The following is a 24,465-nucleotide window of genomic DNA, read 5'->3' on the forward strand; positions in this document are numbered from 1 at the left end:
CATAGAGGGTTCGAGACCGGTCTGATCTGCAAAGTAAGGTCCAGGGTAGCCTGGGTTACATAGTAAGACCCTGTCTCAAAAGAGACACAAAAACCATGTCACCAACCAAGTTCCGATCTGGTTCCTTCCTCACAGAAACCCTGCGACAGAGCTTGTTCCATTAGAGGTTGAGCTTTACAAAGTGAGTTGCTGTTCCTGTCTGGAGGGGTACCAGTAAGGGGGGGGAGTAAGAGGAGAAGGGAGAGGGAGGGGGCAGGAGGGAAAGGGAGGAGAGGAGAAGGAGAGAGGGGGGTGGGGAGAGACAGAGGGGGGAGAGAGAGACAGGGAGAGGAGAGAGATTCTACCAAAAATTTGCATGCAAAACTATAAATTCTAATGTAGAGTTATTATCTGCCAACGTGTGTGACTTCGAGAAACTGCCATCCAAGGAAGCTTTTACAAGCAATTCACATAGAGGATCTGTCCTTTCCTCCCACAGACCACGTTACAATGTCTTTTATTCTTAGATTTGTGTAGCACTCATTGAACACCTGCTTGATGAACGATCCCGCATCACGCACTGCAGGTTGTACAAGGGAGTCTCGGGTCCCCAGCCTCACAGTTCCTTTGGATTCCGGCTTGATTTCAAATGAGATTTTAAAATCTCTTAATGATAAACCACGTGAGAATAGATGGCCAAGTCCTGAAATGCCTGTGCACTGTGATTTCTAGATGACAAGACAGGTCTAAGGCCATGAAGTTCAGTCCCATTTCTGGTAGCTCTAAAAACCTGTCACTACAGCATATAGACTACAGGGCTACAGTTTTAATATGATGCATCTTCCAAATGCCCACATCTTGGTCTTTTACTTAGTACTATTGGTAGGTGGTAGACACCATGACAAGTGGAGCCTAGTGGGGTATTTTAGGTCACTGGGGGAACTTCACAACAAAATAAAGGAAAGCAACAATCTCCCGCTACAACTTGGGGATCAGCATGAGAATAATAGAATTCCGCCTTTCCACCAGTGATCCTTGGGCCGGGACTGGCACCCAGAATTCCTGCAGATATCAACAGCATAGCATTTAGATCTGACCGATGCATATCTAGTGAGTTCTTTAAACCATCCTGCATTGTGTACAGTATCTCACGGTGTAAGTGCTATTCGCTACAGTGTTCATCTCAGCTGTCACACGTCTGAGACAAGAATGACAAGTGAAAACATCTGTGCACTTTCAGTACAGATACAATTAAAATATCTTCCATCTGCAGCCGGAGAGTCTGTAGTTCACGACATTCATCTCGATAAATACTGGATGATCATTTGATGTAATTCAACCTACAGTCTACAATAAAGCAATTATGAGGCTTAGAAATCCAGAACAAATATCCTGCTTAATTATGAAACATTAGAAGAAGAGCGCTAATGAGCCTTTCAAGAGGAAGGCATGACGTCTCTCTGAATCTGTCTGGAAGGAAGGATTCCTCAGAAGAAAAAGGAAGACTTGCAGGTGAACTTCACTCTAACAAATTTCCAAGACAGACTATTAGAAATGTCGAGGTTCACTTACGGTCATTTCAGATACAGAAAACAATAAAGATCTGGGTGAAAGGGTACCACTGTACAAGTGAAGACAAATCCCTCAGACGAGCTAAGGGGAGATCACTCACTTCATCACACTCCACAAAACCAATTCTAGTGGACGAGGTTTGAGGACACCTGCCCTAGGACAAAGCTTGGGGTCTTGGTGCACTATGAAACAGTGCAGGCTCCCAAGACTTCTAGGTGCCGCAGCTTAGCATCTGGGAAGTCAAGAGACCTCAGCCCTCTCTCACCCAAGTGTCAGAAGTCCCGCCACCCCAGAGAGACTCGCAGCTGGTGGTCCATGGTTCCCTGCAAGGAAGAACCAGGAGACACAGAATGTGGTTCCTCAGGGTGAACGCTAGAGAACATTCCAGCACAAGTACAGTGACTATTGAGTTGGCATCGTAGGGTACCCCAGCAACCCCCACTTTAATCAACATCTATAAATAAAGGCCCTCTGTAACGACCCAATGTGAGAGAAGTTAAACACAGTTGTCGGCGAAATTGACTTAGCCCTAAAACTGCTTTATTTATATCACACTGACATCTGATTTTATTTTCAGGAAAAAAAAAATAATAAAATTTGATTGATGAACTCATCCTGCCTCTAGCTCCGTAATCACCACACAAGATCCAGTTCTTTTCCTGCATCAGAGTCTTTCCTCAACTCTCCCTCTCCCTCCCCCTCTTCCTCTACCCTCTCAGTTTTTTTCAAGACAGGGTTTCACTGTATAGCCCTGGCTGTCCTGGAGCTCACTCTGTAGACCAGGCTGGCCTTGAACTCAGAAATCCACCTGCCTCTGCCTCTTAAATGCTGAGATTAAAGGCGTGCGCCACCACTGCCCAGTAGGATCATCATGTAGACCATGTGTGGTCAGTAAGGATTCCTTTGGGTCGATGTCTGAAAGGAACTAATGATAGGGAAAAGCCAGAAGCAAAGAATGAAGACTGTAAACTGCACCACTTTGATGGGACCCACAAGTGTGTTCACAGAACTACCACAGAAAACCCAAATGCACGAAGACTGTCTGCCAGCATCTCCTGTGGGAACTGATTGAGGTATCCGTCCTACTTCACGGTCAGCTTGGTGTACCCTTCATTGCTGCCATGTGCAAGGCACTGGTAGGGATGTGTTTGAGGTCCATGGCAGACCAGTAATCACATAGTGTGTCTTGAGCACCCCTGTAAAACGAGAATGTTTCAGAGAGCCCCACGAGAGAGTCGAGCAAGCTGTGCCCTTAGGATCCATGATGTGTAGCCTGTGGCAATGAGGGTTGTAAGGGCTATGAAGCTAATAGCTGCTTCATCAATGAAGAAGGTGACCACGAGGGCCTGAACCAGAGAAGAAACTGTAACAAAGGACACAGGCACAAAGAGTCCACAAGCATTTGCAGGAGAACACCTATGGCCCCAGAGATGGATGTGAAGAGAGGTGAGAGAGGAGAAGTTGAGACTGATAGACAGCAATGGGTTGGGCACCTAAGTTCCACCAGCTGAGATAGTAAACAGAGGTTCTTAGTGAAGGGCTGAGAATGGGACTTCCAAGTCATGAGGAACTGGTGTGACTGAGGAACTGGCGTGACTGTGTAAGCTCTGTTGCTGGTAACTCCTGTGGCTGCCGAAGTCTCCAAATGGGATCCTATTAGACAGGGATAATAGGATATAGATTTCAGGTGATCTCTAAACTAGAGACGATCTCACTACATGCGTGTTGGAGTTCAGTTTATACACAGATGGGTAGCGACACTAGTGTTCCAAACAATGGGCAGATTCCTGGAGTGGGTCCTACATGAACGTCACTTATCCTGTTCCTCAAGATATGCAATGACTGGGGAACTGTGGCTCTGGGGAATGCACAGGACTAGGTGCCACCTCTTCTGCGCATCCACTGGGCTAACACCAGCTCCCCATCAATGTAGCACCAGAGGACCCAAGACCCGATTAAATAAGGCTCTGCCATTATTTCCGTATCTCTGGCAGAGAACGGGCTCAGAGACACTTAGTGCACACTTGCAGGAGTGTAAGTGGAGGGGGACGACATGGATTTTTTGAAAAAAAAAAAAAAAAAGTATAGCTGTTGCTCAAGGTCGGGGAGTGGGTTATGCAAAGAGAGAGCTTGAGTGGGTGAGCCCTCAGCAGCAGGCTGGAAAGGAATTCAGGCTGGCAAGGTCCAGAGCTCCCAGTGTCCAGGGCGAGCTCTCTCACTTTCCCATGAAACAAAGGGACTTGAAGGTTAATGTGGGGTAGCGAAGGTGACAGGGAGCCACTGGAGACTCTCTGTGAGAATGCCGTGAAGATGACCATTAATAACTCCCTCCTCGGTGGAACTGATTAAGAGTTCACTTTGATTTTCATATATTCATCCTGTTGATTAGTAGAGCCCCCTTTAAACCTGGATTATTTGCTCTTCTCTTTGTGATTCTGCAGACTGGATGCTACAGAAGTGTTCTATTTTTGAGCTATATTCTCACCTTTTTTGCTATTTAATATTCGTTATTTGTATGTGCATATGTGTGTGAGGGTGTGCATGTCTGTTCATGTGTGCATCTGTGTGTGTGTGTGTGTGTAAGCATGGGGTTAGCCTTGGCTTATTTCTCCTCAGGAGCCACCTACATTGTTTCTTAAGGCAGGATCTCTCACTGTGACCCAAGGTTTACAGATTAGGCTAAACTGGCCTACTTAGGCCAGTGAGAAGCAGTTATTTGCCCGTCCCTGGCTCCCTTTTGCTAAGATGACAATCTCAATCCACCACATCTGGGATTTTATGTGCACACTGGGTACTAAACTTAGTCTGCACACTTACACAGCAAACACTTTCTGCATCTCCTCCCCCACCCCCTGTCCCTTTTTCTAACATTTTTGGCACAGGGTCTCACTAAGCTGCCAACACCTGCCTTCAGTCTCCTATGCAGCTGCGAGTACAAGCCCATCCTAGCAGGCTTGGCAAAAGGAAGATCTATCTATTCCTTAGTTCTTGAGCATTCTTCCAGTTGCCAGAAGGCTGGTGGGCAGCTATTTGCAATCCTAGTTCACGCTTTCTTAATCCTTCTTGAAGAAGTGGCTTTTCTCCTTCCCTTCTTGACATTGCTGTCCTAACATGCAACTGTGGGGATATCAAAGACTTACTTACCACAGAACCACTCTGAAGGGCCACAAAACCACCTTCTTCATCCTGGGCACCATTGGATAGGGTGGTACTGTTGAGAGAAGCATCGTCTGGCTAAACAGAGAAACAAAAGACCCATTCTTACTCCGGAATTACTTTCCAGTGTGTCTGCGCTGTCCATTGCCCACAGGAGATGCGTGTAACAGGTGTGAAGTTACCACTGTTCGGGTATGCACAGGTGCACATGGCCATTCATGCCATGCCACCGTGAGACCCTGAATGCCAGGCCCTCTGGTAGAGGCTGACATCTGCAACAGACACTGCTACTACCTGCCACATGCTCCCCTGGTCCCAACATTATCTCAGTATATGACTAGAAAGCTAGGTATTAAATTTAAAAAAACGAGGCACTAAGAGGAATCATGCAGCAAATGTGGGCAATAGGCACAAGTATAACCTATCCAACGCTTTCTGGGGTAACCAAGGCAGATTAGTTTCCTGAGCAATAGGAATAGATCTAGATGTGGTGGTTTTAATCCCAGCACTCCAGAGGCTGAATCAGGATGACTGTCAATTGGATAACAGCCTGGGTACAAAGTAAGACATGTTTTAAATAAAATATATGTGTGTGTATGTGTATATATGTGTATGTATATATATGTATGTGTGTATATGTATATGTATGTGTATATATATATATATATATATATATACACACACATATACACACACACACACACACACACACACACACACATCTCCTCAATCTGCTTGTGAGAAGACCACAGAGGCGCCATGGAGCTGCCACGCGCTCTGTACAGGTAAGGACAGTGGGTAAAACTAGGGACCACGTATCTAAGGGCAGCAGATACTGAGGATCAAATCTGACCATGTCCATGTGGCTGCCCTGTCAGAACAGAACTTCTCATTCTAAATCTGAATGTAAATGAAAACTACTTTTCTTTTCCTCAGCAAACTATATGACTAATTCTTTTCTTGTAGAATTCACCTGCCATGGTACCACATTTTTTATTGATATAGCTAGAGAGATTTGAGCTTTTTTTTTTGCTACTGTATACCATAACTACTAAAATGAAGGTGTGAATTTTCTTAAGAAATGAGATAAAATTGGATACACTTGAGAACTACAAAAAACAAAATACTTAAAAAAAAAAATTCACTTGTCGTTTCATTTGACCCTATTCTCTCCAGATGCTCTAAATTCCTTTAGCACTGAGCAAAGCAGCCGGTGCAGTGATGCACGGCACGCCCGTGATCCCAGCCCTTGGTGGAGAGAGGCGGGAGGATAAGGAGTTCAAGCTCATCCTCGGCTACATAGAGAGTTTGAAGCCAGCCTGGGCTATGTGAGACCTTATTGGCCAAAAATAAATAAGTAAATAAGTAAATCAGATAGATAGATAGACAGATAGATAGATAGATAGATAGAATGATTGATAGAGAATGAATGGGTCAATGGATTACAGACAGATAATAGAGGTTAGATAAATATAATATATATATATGTATATATATATATATATGATACATAAATAGACAGAATAGATGAATAGATAGATAATAGATAAGCAGACAGATGATAAAGATGACAGAAAGAATGGGTAACTAGATAATAGATAAGTAGACTGAGAATAGATGGACAGATAAATAAATAGACATCTTAGGTAAATAGATATAGACAGAATGGATGAGTAGATAGATGACAGATGATGATGATAGAGATAATAGGTAGAAAGAACGGATAGATGATAGACAGAGGTAGATCAATAATAGATACACCGATGATAAGTAGGCAGACAGATAATTAGATAAATAGATGATGGCTGGATAGATTGATGATAGATGGATGGACTGATAGGTTATAGATAGATAGATAGATGATAGACAAACAGATATAGATAAAACAGAACTTTTAAAACAAACAGAAGGAACTCAAGAACCAGCTGAAGGAAGTCAATCAAGGTGGGAGAATAACATCTGCCCCTCCTCCCACCAAAATCGCTGCAAATGGCAGATTATTTTACAGGGATCCAATTGTCCGCAGACCTGGAGTTAGTTTAGCAAAGAGTTCCACCGTAGAACAACTGACAGCAAGTTCTAGTTGGAAAGCAGACAGCAAGAGAAATATCAGCTGTCAAAGCACAAGAAGACTTTGCAGAAGGATTCATGGTTAAGGGTGCTGGCTGCTCCTTCAGAGGGCCCGAGGTCAAGTCCAGGCACCCACAAGGTGGCTTACAAACATCTGTAACTTCAGCCCCAAGGAGTCTGATGGCCTCTTCTGGATTCTCAGACCACCAGGCATACACACAGTATACAAACATACCTTGTAGGCATACACCCATACACAGACATTTATTTTTTAAATTAACTAGCATAAAGGAGCATTTCTAGGAAAAGATGAGGAAAAACAAGATAATAATAAAGAACGAACAAATAAGGGGGCAGATGCAGGAAATAATTAAGAATACTTGCAAACACAGATGCTAAGCTTAAATACATAGCCCTTAAATATAACTAGAGAAAAATGTAAAGCGTATTATCTAAATAAAATAAACCGAGTGCCTTGGGGGCACGTGGGCTCTGAGGGATCTCAGGGGTCACAGGGAAAGGAGCTAGAGAGAGAACCAAGGAGATCCAGCTTTACAGGAAGTGAGACAGCTCCTTCCTCTCTGATTTTGCATCTGGGGAGGCCTTGCCTGCTCCCGCCCACTCTACACACCTTAAAGCTAAGTGCCACGAATGCAGAAACAATTCTACCTCTGAGGAAACTAAATCCACTTAGCTACGGAGGAAACGCAATGATTTCCTACAGGAATCAATTGAAAAGTCAATCCATTCCAGCTCTGCTCCAGACCTTACAGGAGCAGTACCTACTGAGACCTCCCTGGGGGAGGGGGTGTGTGGTAGCTTCCCTTGGCTTAGCTGAGGTGAGTGGGTTGTGGGAGGTCTGAAAAGCAGACAAGAACACACTCTAAGATCACAGACTTGACCAGAGGGGCTCCAATCACTGGAACCTCAACCAGAAGACTACAGCTGCCACCAGTGGGAGTGCTCCAGTCCCCTGCACTGATGCTGTCTGTGTGCGCTGATTCTGTGTGCGCTGATGCTATGTGCGCTGATGCTGTGTGTGTGCTGATGCTGTGTGTGTGCTGATGCTGTGTGTGCTGATGCTGTGTGTGTGCTGATGCTGTGTGTGTGCTGATGCTGTGTGTGCTGATACTCTGTGTGCTGATACTCTGTGTGCTGATACGCTGTGTGCATTGTTGATGTGTGTGCTGATGCTGTGTGTGTCTAGTGTTTGGCAACCATCTGAATTATGTGGGCTTTTTACTCTATAAAAACATGAGCACACACCCGTTAGCTACATGAATGTTCATGACAGCATTGCTCATAATAATTGTCCAAACTGGAAGAAATCCAAACATCCATCATCAGGCAAATGGAAACAGCAACAGGAGGCATTGTTATAAAGTGGAATATTGTGTTCTACAAGAGTATATGTAACAAGTTGGTTGATCTTAAAATTCTAATTATGAGGGAAATAAAGCAAATACAAAACCAGTCTTGTGTATAAAACTCTACTTCAATGGAGATGAAAACGAGCAAAAATGTCAGTTATCACAGTGTATGTTTGTTTGTTTGTTTGCAAGAAGGAGCGTCCAGTGACAAGGCAGGAGAGCCTTTGAGTAGTGATGGGCATTTTCTAGCTCACACTGACTGACTTTCTGGGAAGCAACTAGTTGAATGACACACCTAAAGTGTTAAGTATGATTTGTAAATTGGGGGTCAGTTTCAAGAAGGCATACATATAACTTAACTTGTATCTTCAAAAGACTTAAGGGGCCAGTCTCCCTCAGAACATATCACTGTGAAAATGGGTATACGAATTTAAAATGAAGTTTTTGTCTTGGGAAATTCGAATACGTTTTCTGAAATCTACATGAAGAGATGGACACCTAAATAATCATATAATTATGACCAAGAAAATATGCACTAATTTGAAACACAATGTTGAAAAAAAATATAAAATACTTGGCCAGGAGACTGATGTGAGGTAAAATTTAGCAAGTAGTAACATATGATTCAAGCAAAGCAACAACTATGCAATGATTTGTGTCCTAGAAAGACAAACCACAGGAACTGAGGAGAAAAGTTAACCCAAGATACAACAGAAGAAAATCTCCAAAGATTAGAGAGAGAAAGCAGCCCTCAGACACACTGAGCATGACCAGAATAGATGAAATAAAATCAAGATCTTTGTCAAAGTTCAGACTCCAGAATAAACTAGAAGTTCACAAGACCCATGAAATAAAACCAAATGTTTAAATGAGAAACCCAGATAACTTATTTTTAAGAGAATAGTGTCTAAGCAACTAAAAGAAAATCCCTCTAGCTAGGAAGGACGCTTTGGTCTAACTGCGGAGAATAAGAGAAATACTACTGTGCAGGTTTCCATTTCCAGGAAAATGGAAGATTTATTGAATACAGGTAGGTGGCCAATGCTCCTGGGGACATCGGCTTGGTTTCTTCAACACAGGGTTGGGACAAGGATTTAACCCACCAGCTGAAGGAGTCGGTTCCCATGCTAAAGTCACCACTGTGCTGTTTGCAACTGCTGAGTTTTGGGGGTTTTTTTTTTTGGGGGGGAGCGAGGGGGATGTTAATCATCAGTTTCTTAATCTGTGATTAAAACAAACTCCTACATGTTTAAGTCAAGGTTCCTTAGATTTTCTTCCACAGGAAACACACACACAGATGCCACTGGTGACTTGGAACAGATGGCACAGTTGTATTTTGCAGTGAGTTATGAATCAATGACAGGCGCTGGATTTGATTTTTCACCTAAGACACCTGCAGTAAACTAGACTGACACTAACCTCTTCAATAAATACTTCATCTGTGTGGACTGAACATATGAGACATGTCTTCTTTTATCTCTATGAGAGGTGATCTGTAGACTAGGATTCCGATGATAGCAGCCGGATTGTAAATCCTTTATAAGTATCCAATCATAGTGCCATCTGTGAGTCAGTCAAAGATCAAGCGTATGGAATATGGATGGCCATTAATGCTCTGTAAACAGTGGTCTGCAAAGTAAATATCTGGGCTACCAATGAACTTGTAAGACTTACTATGGGCTGGCGTGTAACCAGTTGGTTGAGATACAGCTGATGTGTAATTGATTGCACAACTAAACTCTGTGATTATGTATAGAAAGCCCATAATTTGATGAAATTAATTAAAAATTTTGTCCAAACTTAGATCCTATGGAATCAGCCATTACTACAGTCAAGATGGTAAATGTTGCCAGCACCCTAAAATGTGCTCATGCCCTCTGGGGGAGGGGGGAATATGTCCTTTCCTCCTTCCTTTATCCTGGTCCCCAGAAAGTCATTGATGGCCTTGCTCTCGCTGTGTGTTATCACCTGCTTCATGTATTTTTATAGTAGTTTAATGTTTTGTCTGGCCTCTCTCACACAGCATTAGTTTGCAATCCACCCACACACACTATGAATGTACCGCAAGTAGACACACATATGTGAAAAGCTCCAAAAAGCTGTAAACGGAGCCAGCGTTCTAGGCTCAACAGAAATGGAGCCTTGGCTGTTACCCCATCTCCCTGGGCTCTTCCTTTGTGGGAATGAGTGGTGATCAGGAGTGACTACAGAAGGTGGGGAACAGTCAAGGAGAGGGAAAGAAGGGAGAAGAAAGGAAATTCCACCTCTAAGTGATAACTAAGTTGCATGTCTCTTTTTATAGAATGTATAGCTTCATATTTACCTATTAACTTGGGCTGGTTCACTGCTGAATGTTTTTCTTAAGAGAAACTGATGAGAAGTAGAGACTGATCAGGTATGTTAACAGATGCAACCACTTCAACCACACTGCACCATTTTAAAGTTCGGCATGGCTATCTTTAAAATGGCTTCATCCATATCCCCACCCCTCCCCACCCCCATAACTTACCAGAGGTCTGCTTGTCTTGGTAACTCCTGGCAGATCTTTTTCTTCCTTGGTACCATCCAACTGAGTAGCATGCTCACAAGAATCATTGGGCTACAGAAAAAAAAAAAAAAAGTGAAAATCATTTTCTCCAGCTCATTGATGCAAACATGGCCATATACTTTATTACATATTACATCAGAGCTCATATTCATACAAACATGCTTACATGTGATTCATATAACTACACCAAGACTTGCAGAGTTCATGGCTACCTGTGTTTATAGGGCACTTACCAATTCATCAATGATTTTACCAAATACCATGAACCACAACAGAACTACTCCAAAGCCGGGCACTGCCAGCTGCCTGCCTGTGTTCTCTTTTCTTCTTTGAGTATTTGGATATCATGATTTCGTTCTATGATGCTGTCCTCCAAAAGACTCAGTGTTACTGTGTGATGGTTATATCCAGCAAGAAGAAAATAAAATTCTATTTGGAGGCGTGTTCAGGAAGCTTAAGAGATCTTTCTACAACAGAGGGGACCAGGCACTTTGTTGTGACATTTTTGAGAATTCTGGATTTTTGGTCTCTTTAAAAAACACAGCAGTATTATAAGAATGTACTTTCATTTTAACCCCAGGTGTGGGATATGGGGCTGCTTCAGATTGTTTACAGTAGCTGACCACGATTTGCCTCATGTTCTAGCAGAGGCATGGTTTCACCAGCTGCAGATAATTTCTGTGATTGTGTGACATTTGAAATTCCGAGGACTTTTCATTCGGTGCATAGATACACGGGCCCAGAGAGGCAGGGTGGGTGGTTGCTGGAAAGAAATTAGATTCAGGAGTGTCTCTCCCTTCTATCCTTGTTTCTCTCCTATCTAATGTTAGGGGGTGAAACCAGGGAGGAAAAGGGTGGGATAAAGAAGACCCCACAAAGCAGCAAAGAGCAGCTACCCTTTGTGCTACTCTGGGGACACGGATGTGTTTCCTGGGTAGCACATGTCCTACGAATCTATGCAATCTCCTCAATGCTAAGAGGAGCAGAACTGAAAGATGAATTTTGGCAGATTGATGTTTGGCTGCCATGTCAGCCTTGGCCTTCCCACCTTGAGCCTTTAAAGCCAAAGGTAAAACCTAACCCTGTCAGGACACAGCTGACGAATAAACGCATGCGGCTTCAAAACTGAACTTACAGAAAATACTTGATATTTGTCTTTATGAATCTGGCCTATTTCATATAACACTATAATCTTCATCTTCCACCTGTTTCCTGTAAAGGACTCAATTCTATGTATTTATGACTGAATAAAACCTCGATGTATATATGAATAAGTAACAAATAAACAAAACTGGATGTATGGTTGCATGCCACAATAGTTTATATATTCATATCAAGAGGAGGCAAATCTTTTTTTTTAATCCAATTAAGAAATTGGTATTAGGCTGAGAACTTCATAAACTCATAATACTGAGCCATATATTTCATCCCCACCTACAGGCTACTGGAGTCACCGGTTTTCATGATGGCTGAAGTGTATAGGCAGCTAAGGTTTCTATTTGCCAAGGACGCTGGCTTTGTAGAGCTCATGCAGAATAACTTCCAAGACTTTGCAATTTTCTCAAAAAGGCATCATCCCAGTAAGAAATAAATATCATATTCTATGGCTGAATCAACTTTCTGAAAAACTAAACATACTTGACATCACAGAAATCAAAAGCTGTTCTGTCAGAGCCTAGAAACCACTGTTTTCATAAGCCTCCCCACAATGCACCTAGTGGGAAACAAAACAAAACAAAACACCAGTTTGTAAGTGGAGACACCGCTCATGAGGCAGTGCAGGAAGTGGTTCAGGATGAAGAGTGAGCACCCCCCCCCCAGTCATGCCCTGTCACTTGCTGATAGAATATATCTTTATAAGGACAGATCTACAAAGGGCACCACGGTCTGCAGAGGCAGGGGACTGGGATCTCAAGGCCATCCTTAGTGACATAGCACACTGGAGGCCAGTCTAAGCTTTAGAAAAGCAGGTCTCTAAAACAACAAAACAGATCCCAAATGGCACTGGATCCCACACACTGGTCCACCAACCTTCAGAAGTGGATAGAAATTCCTGGGAAACTGGTTGGTAGTGTTATAGGCATTCTGACCCAAAGAATCGCGTCACACTGCTTTCAAGCAAAAAAGAAATCCTGTAAAGATCAGACAAGCGGACAAGTCGAAAGAAGAACAGAAGGGGTAAGAGAGCGAGTCACAGGACAGTTGACGGCAAAGCGTTTCTCAACGGAGAGGCCACCCAGAGCCATTCTCTGCCTGAGTATTGACAGCTGTCTGCGGCTATGTATAGTCTGAGAGGCACCCAAGTGAAGTGGGCTACGTTCTTCTGGGGCAGCTGTCCAGCCTAAGGGCCAAAGCAGACACCACTGTCACGTTATTCTGGATTGCATGACAGAGAATGGGAGAATGCAAGCAAAACACCAGTTCTACATGGAGCAGACATCAAGTCATTCTCTTCTCCTTTACAGCCCAGATGTCCCATGGTCGACTAACATGTACACTGAATCAGGAGTGCCTGCTACATCAGACATGCACACTCACATGTGCCTCCTACATCATACATACACACTCAAGTGTGTCTCCAGCACATGCATACACACTCAAGTGTGCCTCACACATGGTATTTACCCTTAGAAAACAAGAGAACTGCTATAGGTCTATTGAGGAGAACTAAAGTACTATTGGATGAGAGGAGGAAGGCAACAAAAGACTTGCCCTCAAGTGGGATGTGTAGGAGCATCACATGTATACATAAACTACCAGTTTATTTATGCCTTAGTTCGAGTCTCTTTTTCTTCATTGTTTCAAAGTAAATAAACATTCTCCCCCAAGTTTGCCTGATTCCTTCTGCAAACCTCCTGATGCCCAACTTCCTTTACCTTACCAAAGACCACCCCCCAGCCCCGCCAGGGATAACTGACATTGTTTCTTCATTCAGACCTGCATCCCGACCTTTTTATGAAAATGACCTGGTATCTAACAAAAATCATTTGAATCCTGAGGAAAAAATTAAACTGCATTTTAGCAAAGAAATGACCTCTCTGATTTTAGTCAGACTCACAGAATTGACCTGTGCAGCCAATCATGGGTTATGAATCATAGCTATACAATCACAAAGTCTGAGAGAGACAGCCATAGCTATGGCTGCATATCCAGTCATACCTGCAGTTAGCCATTTGCCTATCAATATTGAGATCAGATTAAATTCTACAGATGAAAATGTGCATTTTTCTTTGTAGAAGGCACTGTCAGCTGCCTTTCTAATCCCCAGTCTGCTGTATTCATAAACAGTATCTTGACTTTTTTCTCCCCAGAAGTTCTATGTCTAATTAAAGAGGAAAACAAAAAACCAAAACCCCAGCACCTCAGGTTCCTTTGAAGCTAAGGATGGTGTAGCTCTGAGCCAGGAGGTATCTGGAATTCTCCCAAGAAGGATTTCCAGGGAAGTTGAGGTTGGAAGGACAGAGCCATTGAAGCAATTCCAGGAACTGCCAGGAACGTGAACACGGTGCCTGTGGCAGTCCATCCGACGTGTCGGCACGTTGGCAAGGGCTGTGAGCGGTGACAGCACAGAAGCACAGAGGGAAGCTAAGTTCCTGGCAAGGAGAGGGACTACCTACCTCCAGCTCCACTGAAAAAGAGAAAAAGCCCTATCTAGTACTTCAGCTCAGCATTTCCTGTGCTGTTCCATGCAGTCCCATACATGCAGTCCCATGTACACTCAAGCTATATATAATACAGTACACAGAGGCGTACTGAGTGACTATATCTGTAGTGCTGATTACCAGTTAGCTCTGCCTTTTACCTAAGTGTTTATCAATTATGAAATTGGGGATCAATTAGATCAATGGCTTCCTCATTTAAATGTTCTTTAAAAAGAATATTTATTCATGTTTTCCAAACCCTAGAGAAACGAACGCCTTTGCATACAGACCATGTGCTAATCACCCAGAGCGGGCTTGGCATTTTTGACTTAGAATATCATGGCTGTACTAAAACAAGAGCCAAACCCTTATTCCTTTATTATAGGGCAGCACTGGGAAACTAACTTACTCCCTATTTAGTGAAATCATAAAATGTATTAGGGCCTATAAAAATCGTTCCTCCTCAGCCTGCCTGACCATGTTTTCTGTTTCTAGCAAAGATAAGAGATTCCTTTGAAAAGGAGGAGAAAAACAAATTAGGTTTTAAAGTAACTAGTGAATCAGTACAAGAGAATTGGATCAAGTGAACAACACACACACACATATACATATACACATGAACACCTACACACACACACACACACACACACACATACACACATATACACACTATTGTCTCCCTCCCCTGCCAATCAAACCCAGCATCAGAAGATACAGTATCTCTTAAAAATTTAGATCTGGAAAGCACTCCACATTTCATCAGCAGAAAAGAAGTCATAGGAAGTTCCTGGAAGATTAAAAAGAAAAAAAAAAGTTTCATAATGTAGGGAAATTCCCAGCCTGGAAAAAGGTACCATGGAAAACTGAGGAGACCAATACTGAGCCCCCAAACCTCCAAAATAGCTCAATAATGTTGGAAGATCCTCAACCTGGAGAATGATACAAGAGCCAAAAAAGCAGAAGTTAAACGCTTGGCCCCAAACCCTCACATTCAGAAAGAAATTTTAAAAAGTTCGGAACACAACCTAATTCAAAAAGGTGGTGAAAACCGAAACTCATTTTTCTTGGTAAAGGGTGACACAATGCCTTTCCCTGCTGGGATGCTGAACAGCAAACTCTGGTGCCTGCGCCCTTCACTGGCGGGGCCTTAGCTGCTCAGATTCGGAAGTTGTGTCCATGGATGGACGGATGGCTGGACAGTTGAACTACACCTCAGCTGGGACTTTTTGGCAGATAAGGACAAAAGTACAAAAGGGGAAGTTGGCTTTGCCTGTAAAGGAAACTGAGTTCTTCAGGCATCTTGTCACTGTCGATGTCATGTGACTTAAAGAGAAATGTGACAGGTGACACACTTGTCTACCGATAGTCACAGGTCCTTTACATTTCGGTGTTTCGGTGAGAGAGCAGATCCACCCAGCTATGTAAGAAGCACTAACCACAGTAATCACGAGCAATCCATGTCGTCTTCCATTGAGACGCGCACATACACAGCCAGGGATGACAATCGATTTAACAGTAACAATGGAAATGGAAAACAATGACTCTAAAAATAAGTACACGGCCTGGAAGGAAACAGCTCACAGAAAAGCGCAGGCCTTTGGAGTCTAAGCTCTGAGCTGCTGTCCTCACACAGCTAATTGGTCATTGCAGTGGGGGAGGGAACGCAGGAATGGGGTGGCTTCCCTGGCCTGTGTGAGCCCTGAGCTTAATCCCCTTGCACAAAACCAAGGACACCAAACGACAGATTACTCTCATGAAAGAGAAATCGAGGGAAGGGAGACTCTCCACAGACGAATGAGTATTAAATGCTGAAAATTCATGAAATTTATAAGTACAAATTCAACCATGGCCAAGTGACTGACTTTCACAAACGAGGCTCACGGGATTTTCAAGAATGCAAACCAAACACATAAACAAACAAGCGAACAAACCCCTGGAAATGAAAAGAAAAGAATCAAGAGACACAGAGATGAGTCCAATCCCAAAGACCTTCCAACAGGTGCTCAGGAGGCCATGTGCCAGCGAAAGGGTTTGTATTTAACTATTTGTTAGTGCTCAACATTTTCATTTAATGCAGACATGATGAATTTTGCAAAACGGTGAAGCTGGTACAATTTCAAATGCCAAGAATAAAAATAAAAATGCTTCGATTTCTATTCAGTGAAGGAGCAGTGCTCACTGTGATGCCTTCCCAGGGACAGCTCATGACAGATGACTGAAGATTGCAATTCTGAAAGAAGGTGAATTTAAGCTTGGAATTTGATGTGAAAAACTTTTAAGAAAATTAATACGGTTTGAGTATCTAATTTTCAAATTATTCAATTCATATCTTCACCAGTGAAGTACACTGATAAAAAGCCACGTTTAAGATCAGTGCAGAATCTTCTTATGGAGGTTCAGGGACAGTGAGCTGGCTCAGCATGTAAAGGTGGCTGTGGCCAAGGCTGACAACTTGAGTTCACTCCCCAGGATCCACATGCTAGGAGAAAAATCATGGATGTTGTCCTCTGACCTCTACAAGTATAGCACAGTATAGTACCCACGTGCATACAAGTACACATACAAACACATATGCATGCACTTGGGCACACAGATGTACAGACACATGCATGTGCATGCATGTACATACACACACAGATACACATATGCAAGGAAACACATGTGCATGCAAAAACATACATGTATGTATTCAGCCACACAGACAGACAGACAAACATGTATGCACACATGCATGCTCTCAGATGGGAGGGATGTATAACTAAAAAGAAATGCACTGAAGAAGTGAAATGGAAATCATAGGTGGATATTCAATCGATGTGACTCCAAAGAAAAAGAGAAAAGAAAAGAGGGGGAAAAGACCAAAGTGAGAAAGAGAAAAGAAGGAATGTGAAGAGGGGACACAGAACCAGAAGCAGCAGAGGGAGGGAGGATGAAGGAGGGAAGAGGGCGGATGAAAGAAGAAGGAAAGAGAGGCCGATCAAACCAGGACAGAAACTGAGCAAGGGGATGGGGGAAATTGGTATTTATGTCGTTCAGTTAAAACAGGAAGTTGAAAGAGTCCCAGTGCATTCCTTACAAGGTTCCAAGTTTCTTTATTCACAGAAGATGCTGAAGTCTTTTAGGGAAAGCATCAGACCATAATATCCCCCAAAGGTGTTCTTTCAAAGACCAGGTGTATGCGACCTATACCCGTCTGATAAGGAACAGCCTGGAGTTTTCAAGCAGCATATTCAACGCTGGGCTTCTTGGCTCTTCTTTTGCCTGCAGCTACCCACCCCTTACCTCATCCCTCATTCCCATGTCTCTCTGAAACTGGGAGATACCTGAAGACATAAGGCAGAGAGAAAGAAGGGTTCTGAGGTCTCTTGTGTGTGATGAACTAGGCCCACTGCCCTGCCTGGAAGAAACAGTTAATAGCAGGCTGCACCTGAGAGAAACTTTTGCACTGAAAGATAGATGTCCCTTCGGAGAGGGTCAGAATCAAAGAAGGAGCTGGCCACAAAAAGCTCTACATCTGTTTTGTATAGTTGTTAGTTCAGTCTAAGGTAGTAATTACTGCCATGTCTGTGAGCACATTCTCACTGTAACAATTCCAAGAAAAAACAGTGATTTGGCCTCATGGTTTCAGCCCATCATGGAAGGAAAGGCACTGTGGAATAGGTCAGCTCTGGGTGGTAGGAACACACAGAGAGTCTGTTTGTCTCTTGGCGAACCAGGAAGGGGTAGGCATAATCTTCAAAGGTCTAGCCCTTTGACCTACTTCCACCAACCAGCCCCCTGCCTCCTAAAGGTCCCTCAGACTCCCAACAGAATACCACCAGGTGGAGAACAAGCAGCCATGCAGGAGCCCATGGGTAGCACTTTTCCAAACAGGATTCAGGATGTGCCTATAGATCCATTCTACTTCACAGTTTCCTGGAGTAGAGCCCAACCTCTGTCTGAAGTAGCCGGAAGTAGATTTGGTAAAGAATGCAGGTAGGCAAAAATTTAAAGACTACTGCAATATGATCCCAGAAACAACAGAAAAGCAACCCAGGGAATTGAACCCATCAGGGCAAATTTTTCATTGGCAGACATCCTTGCCAGAAAGTCTACAGCTAAAGTCCTTCAGGGTACAGAATCTATCCTTACTCCACTGCCGGAGAAGAAAACAATCCTTCCATCCTGAAAGACACAGACTTCAAATAAGTTGAAAGTTCAAATGTCATCGAACTCACAGCAAGGTATATTACCATAATAGATGACAGAAGACTTTAGAACTCTGCTCTTCAAAACATAAACTACAAGTCATATGTGACTGTTTTGATTTATATCAATTAAAGTTAAACAAAATTCAGATTCAGTTAAACTGTCTTTTGCAAATGTGTTGGAGGCTGTCACATCAGACAGAATAGAAATAGACCATAGCTATCATTCTAGAAAGTTCTGAAAGACAGTGTTATTCCAGGGTAATATTATCACAGCTGTGTATATTAACTAGGCATATGCAAGCTCCCTGGCAACTACTCTTTATGATAAATATATCTAAGAAAGAAGGTACAACCTGAAATGACTCTAATTGGAGACTTCATCCATGATTGCTACCCATGATGGCCACCATGGCTCACCTATTTGATGACTTAGTCACCAGGGAGTGGTACTATTTGAGACAGATTAAAAGGATTAGGAGGCATGGCCTTGTTAGAGGAGGTGTGGCCTTGTTGGAAGAGGAGTGGCCTTGTTGGAGGAGGTGTGTGGCTGGGGGTGGTCTTTGAGACTTCAAAGCCCACACCAGGTCCAGCATATATTTCCCCATCCCCTACATACCCTCAGCCTGTAGATCAGAATGTAGCCCTCAGCTTTTTCTCCTGGGTCATGCATGCCACCATGTTCCCCATCATGATAATAATAGACTATACCTCTGAAACTGTAAGCCAGCTCCACTTAAATGCTTTCCTTTATAAGAGTTGCCTTGGTCGTGCGTGGTGTCTCTTCACAGAAAGAGCAACCCTAAGACACTCCCTACCATCCTTAGTGTCTTAAGTTATGTCAAGACTGATACTTCAATGGAACACACAAGAATCCTAAGTCAGATGCATTAACTAAATTAAATCTCCGTGCTGTGGCACAGTATCAGCTTTCTTTAATTCTGTGTATTTATCAACCCAAAGTCTCATGAATCCTCTCTGCATAGCATCTGGTAAGGTAATCACCCACATAGAATGCATCCAATAAATATCTGTTGGGATAGTGCACACAGAATGCATCTGATAAATATCTGTTGTACCAAACAATACTTAAGTGCCATGCAACTTAGAAATGGGGCAATGAGAGAAGGAAGAGTACAGTGGAAGAACCATTAGTCAAGGGAGAGTACACTGGAAGAACTACTAGTCAAGGGAGAGTACACTGGAAGAACCATTAGTCAAGGGAGAGTACACTGNTGGAAGAACCATTAGTCAAGGGAGAGTACACTGGAAGAACTACTAGTCAAGGGAGAGTACACTGGAAGAACCATTAGTCAAGGGAGAGTACACTGGAAGAACTACTAGTCAAGGAAGAGTACACTGGAAGAACTACTAGTCAAGGAAGAGTACACTGGAAGAACTACTAGTCAAGGAAGAGTACACTGGAAGAACCATTAGTCAAGGAAGAGTACACTGTAAGAACCATTAGTCAAGCTGACAGAAATGTGAGAGTGGGGTTACAATTGGCACCAGCAGGGGCACTGTGGCCACAGAACATCTATGGTAAAGGTGGAATGCCATCAGCCATTTCTCACAAGAACCACTACACTTCCCCAGTTTGTTTTTAATTGTCCATTTGATTGGTTCTCGTGGCTTCCAGTTTTGTTTTGTTTTGTTATCATATTGGAATTTCTAAACCTAAAGATTCTCTATTCATTTCTCTACTACCATTTAAAACCACTCACTTGGCCTCATGTACAAGCTTTGGTATTTCCCTAGAGCCTCTGTGCCTTGCACAGAATCTCCTAAGACTCCCAACCCTAAAGGTTCACTCCACTGTCAAAGAAGTTACTTACTCTCTAACTTCAGCACAGAAGGGAGTAATCCTGGTTTGCAGGGAAAGCAGCTGTAAAGGCAACTGATCACTCAGGCTCCAGAGTACAGGATGCTGCAGACCTGTTGGTTCTAGCTCCCTCCGAGAGTTAACATGGACCAGCCTTATCTGAGGTGTTTTCCCATCTCTACTACACCCTCTCACCCCAAGACTGCAGCAAACGTCTTCTGAGAACAAAAATATTTTTACATACCGGAGATTCGCTGACTCCGAAGATGTCTCTGACATCCCTGACGGGTTGTTTATTCTTTTTCCTCAGAGTCTGGGTATACGTGTTGTATCTCTTCTTCACCGCGGCGGCTTGGGTCCGAGTCAACGTAGACAGGAGCGCTTTACCGTCTTCCTCTTCGTTGCCAGAGATCAGAGTTGACAATCCCACATCTTGTAGCCACTCCGCTTCAAGCTCTCCTTCTGGGAGACAGCATGAGCAAGGCAGGTTAGGGCCCTTTTCTAGAGAAATGACGATACAGGTTGCTACAGCTCTATAGATCAGATAGTCAGATGTAGCAATCAACTATATAAAGTTATCTTTCTGTTGTAGCTTTGAGACAAGGCTTTAAACTCATGATCTTCCTGCCTCTATGATGGTACCACTCCCCACCACAACCAGCTAAGATTGTCTTTCTTCTGCACAACGTATGAAAGATTGAATGGAAAGTCTGCACTGTTTTTTTATATAAGCAAAGTCATAAAAGGCTGCCCAGGAGAGCAAAGATGATGCCGCATCTATGGAAGGAAGTTTACCTCGTCTGAGGACTGAGGACAAGCCGGGTGGGGACTACTAATTTCAAAGGAAGATGAAATTTGGATGTTTTGATTTAAAAGTGTAACAGAGAAGGCACGGGTTGGTAGGACACAAACAGCTTTTTTTTCCGGTCACTCCAATGCAGCTTCATATCCACCCCCTTAGTAGCTGACGGACGTTGGTAAATGCTGTCTCCCGTCCTCAGTTTCTCCTCAGCCAAGAGCGCCATGCATTCCCACTGCCTAACACTGCTCCAGCACCCCTAGTGAATACGGGCTTAACTTTCTCCTCTCATAAGTGGGGCTCAGTCACCCTGACAGAATTTCAGCTTTCTGTGTCTTCACTGGCTCTACCTTCTCTCCTGCTGACCATGTTGTGTGGGATGCCCAACGGCAACTTAATAGACTCTCCTGATGGACTGTACAGAGCTCCTGCTGCTGAGCCCAGCTCTGTCATACACTCACCCCACTAAGTGGAAACTTGCTTTAAACACACTAGTTTGAATCCTGCATACCAGTTAAGGCTTTGTTCCACACATACATAATCCTTCTGTCTAGATTCCTATCTACGGCTTGAGTATAAGTCCTGGATGGCCTTCCGTTTGATCCTGGAAGATAATGGACCTTTTTTCTCTGGGATTGACAGTTAATACATTGCTTCTGCTAATCCACGTGTCTATGATATTGCTGACCCCTTGCATCCCCTGGCCAATGAAATGGACATAAGTCAGCCCGGAGCACAATAGAAACAAGGATTCTTATCATTTGCTGTAGGCACTTGGCCATCATGCCACCCATCAAGATGAAGAAGTGCCCGTGAAAGGCATACCAAAAACATCCACCTCCACTTCCACCTCCCCCTGGAGATCCATCAGGGCAGAGCCACAGTATACAGCCACCATCCTGAGAGAGAACACAATGCCCAATTAGAAGACGACCCCACAATAGGGATAGCAAGAAAAATAACATGGAGCCACGAGACACTTTCTCAGAAACTACTGATGAATTTGGCAAAGAATCAGGAATAAAAGAGTCAAGAGATGGTCACCTTCCTGAAACTCTGCACATGTGGCAATCTGTCCATTTTTTAAAAGCAATTCAAGCCCCAAGGTTCATCTGTGAACATTAACTGCTAATGTAAACAAAGTGGATGAAAGCTAAAGGAATTCAGGATAATACCCCCACACAAGAAGTCCATTACACATGCATCATTGGGAACTACGCTAAGCAGGCTTACCAGGAATGGGGACTGCTTGGGGAGTAGACCCAACTGATGTGTAAACTCGTCTCAAAGTCTCAGCCTACGAGTCCTGAACACTGCTTGCACTGTTGCATCATCCGTATATAAACAGACATGGTGAATGCGCCCTCCGAGTCCCATTCCCTAACTTGGTAAATATCTTATTTACAACTGTGCTTTTATTTGCTTGCTCTGTAAACTGTCCCTTTAACAGAAACGGAAGGTGAGTTGCTGGTCTTAGCTTTGATGTGAAGTGATGACACTTGGGCTATGGTGAACTGAAACCCGGAGGGCTTGGAAGGGCAAAGCCTTGGGCAAGACTATCAAGTCTCAGAATGAAGTTAGAAATACAAATGAGGGGCTGGAGAGATGGCTCAGCAGTTAAGAGCACTGACTGCTCTTACGAAGGTCCTGAGTTCAAATCCCAGCAACCACATGGTGGCTCATAACCATCCGTAATGAGAGCTGATCCCCTCTTCTGGGGTGTCTGAAGACAGCTACAGTGTACTTACATATAACAATAAATAAATCTTTTTTAAAAAAAAGAAATAAGTGAATACTAATGTTCTAAAAGCTGGATTGTGTTTCTGTCCACTTACATGAGGAATAATGAAAGAATGGCAGTTGTTGCGGGGGGGGGGGCAACAAAGTTTACATAAATCTGGGGTAATTATGGTCTAAAGCCTCAAATCTTTCGCTGGGGCAGAACATAGCTAGAATGTTTTCCTAGGTGTTAGAAGTATCCATGGCGGACGCAAATATAATTCACGTTGGCTGAACTATGAAGAATTCGGGCTCACATTCCTACTCCCAGCTGTCACATGTATCAATCCAGAACACCCCACTGATTTTGGCTCCACATACCCAACAGCCTACTCAGTGTCACATTCTACTCAACTCATTAAAGCCTGTTATGCTTTGTATATGCTCGGCCTGGGGAGTGGCACTATTAGAAGGTGTGGCCCTGTTGGAGTGGGTGTGGCCTTGTCAGAGTAGGTGTGGCCCTGGTAGAGTGGGTGTGGCTTTGTTAGAGTGGGTGTGTCACTGTGGGCATGGGCTTTAAGACCTTCGTCCTACGTTCCTGGAAGCCAGTATTCTCCTAGCAGCCTTCAGATGAAGATGTAGAACTCTCAGCTCCTCCTGCACCATGCCTGCCTGGATGCTGCCATGCTTAGGCCTTGATGATAATGAACTGAACCTCTGAACCTGTAAGCCAGCCCCAATTAAATGTTGTCATTTATAAGAGGTGCCTTGGTCATTATGTCTGTTCACAGCAGTAAAACCCTAACTAAGACAAAGCCGGAGTTCACAGTCCTCAGGCCCCACCCTGGTCCTCTTTCAATAGGCAAAGCCCACTGCCAACTCATGAGGCAATGGGTGAGTGCAGCCTTATTTGGTACAAAATGTCATGTACAGGTAAATTATGGGTTGACTGTGTTGATTAAAACATATATCATAAAGACACTCAATTTCAATTTACTTCTTATATACTTCAAAACAGATAAAAATTAGAAATGAACGAAAGGACAGCTTCTAAAATACACGCGTAGAAAGGCTGAGTGGCTAGCTGAGGAGCCGAGCACCAGAACGCCATGGACAAGTCCCTCGGCTCCATCCCAAGTGTGACAAAGCAAAACCCCAGACAGACACCTAGCCGAACCAAATTACAGTGAGGCCACACTGGCTCAGAGCGAGCCCTTTGGTTGTTAGCACTGGCGCCTTTGGAAAAGAGAAAGACACAGTTACCACCACCTGGACCAGTCTGGAGCCAAGGCACACCAATGGCTGCCAGCTTCAACAGAGCCCCGGAAAGCAGCGGCAGTGGCAGCGGCAGGGCGTCAGTGGCAGCAGTGGCAGCGGCAGGATGCTCCCAACAGCTCTAGAGAGCACAGCCCTGCTGCTGGTTTTCAATTTCTACCTTCCAGAACTGTATCAATTTCAGTGTCTCTGGTTCTATGGGGAGGTCTTTGATCCACTTAGACTTGAGCTTTGTACAAAGAGATAAGAATGGATCGATTCTCATTCTTCTACATGATAGCCGCCAGTTGTGCCAGCACCATTTGTTGAAAATGCTGTCTTTTTTCC

General features: G+C 43.6%; 1 protein-coding gene across 4 annotated transcripts in view; it reads right to left on the bottom strand.

Annotated features, from left to right (window-relative positions):
* Nucleotides 1-24,465, bottom strand: part of Arhgap28 (Rho GTPase activating protein 28) — a 154,194-nt gene that overhangs the window by 29,257 nt on the left and 100,472 nt on the right. For all 4 annotated transcript variants that reach the window (XM_021217921.2, XM_029531603.1, XM_029531605.1 and 1 more), the window contains exons 3-5: nucleotides 20,590-20,807; nucleotides 10,657-10,746; nucleotides 4,696-4,785 (exon numbers count right to left, since the gene is read on the bottom strand). In XM_021217921.2, the coding sequence (XP_021073580.1) occupies nucleotides 4,696-4,785; nucleotides 10,657-10,746; nucleotides 20,590-20,807 (398 nt within the window). The remainder of the gene's footprint in view (nucleotides 1-4,695; nucleotides 4,786-10,656; nucleotides 10,747-20,589; nucleotides 20,808-24,465) is intronic.

This window comes from Mus pahari, chromosome 18 (genome assembly GCF_900095145.1).
Source record: "Mus pahari chromosome 18, PAHARI_EIJ_v1.1, whole genome shotgun sequence".
Taxonomy (NCBI): domain Eukaryota; kingdom Metazoa; phylum Chordata; class Mammalia; order Rodentia; family Muridae; genus Mus; species Mus pahari.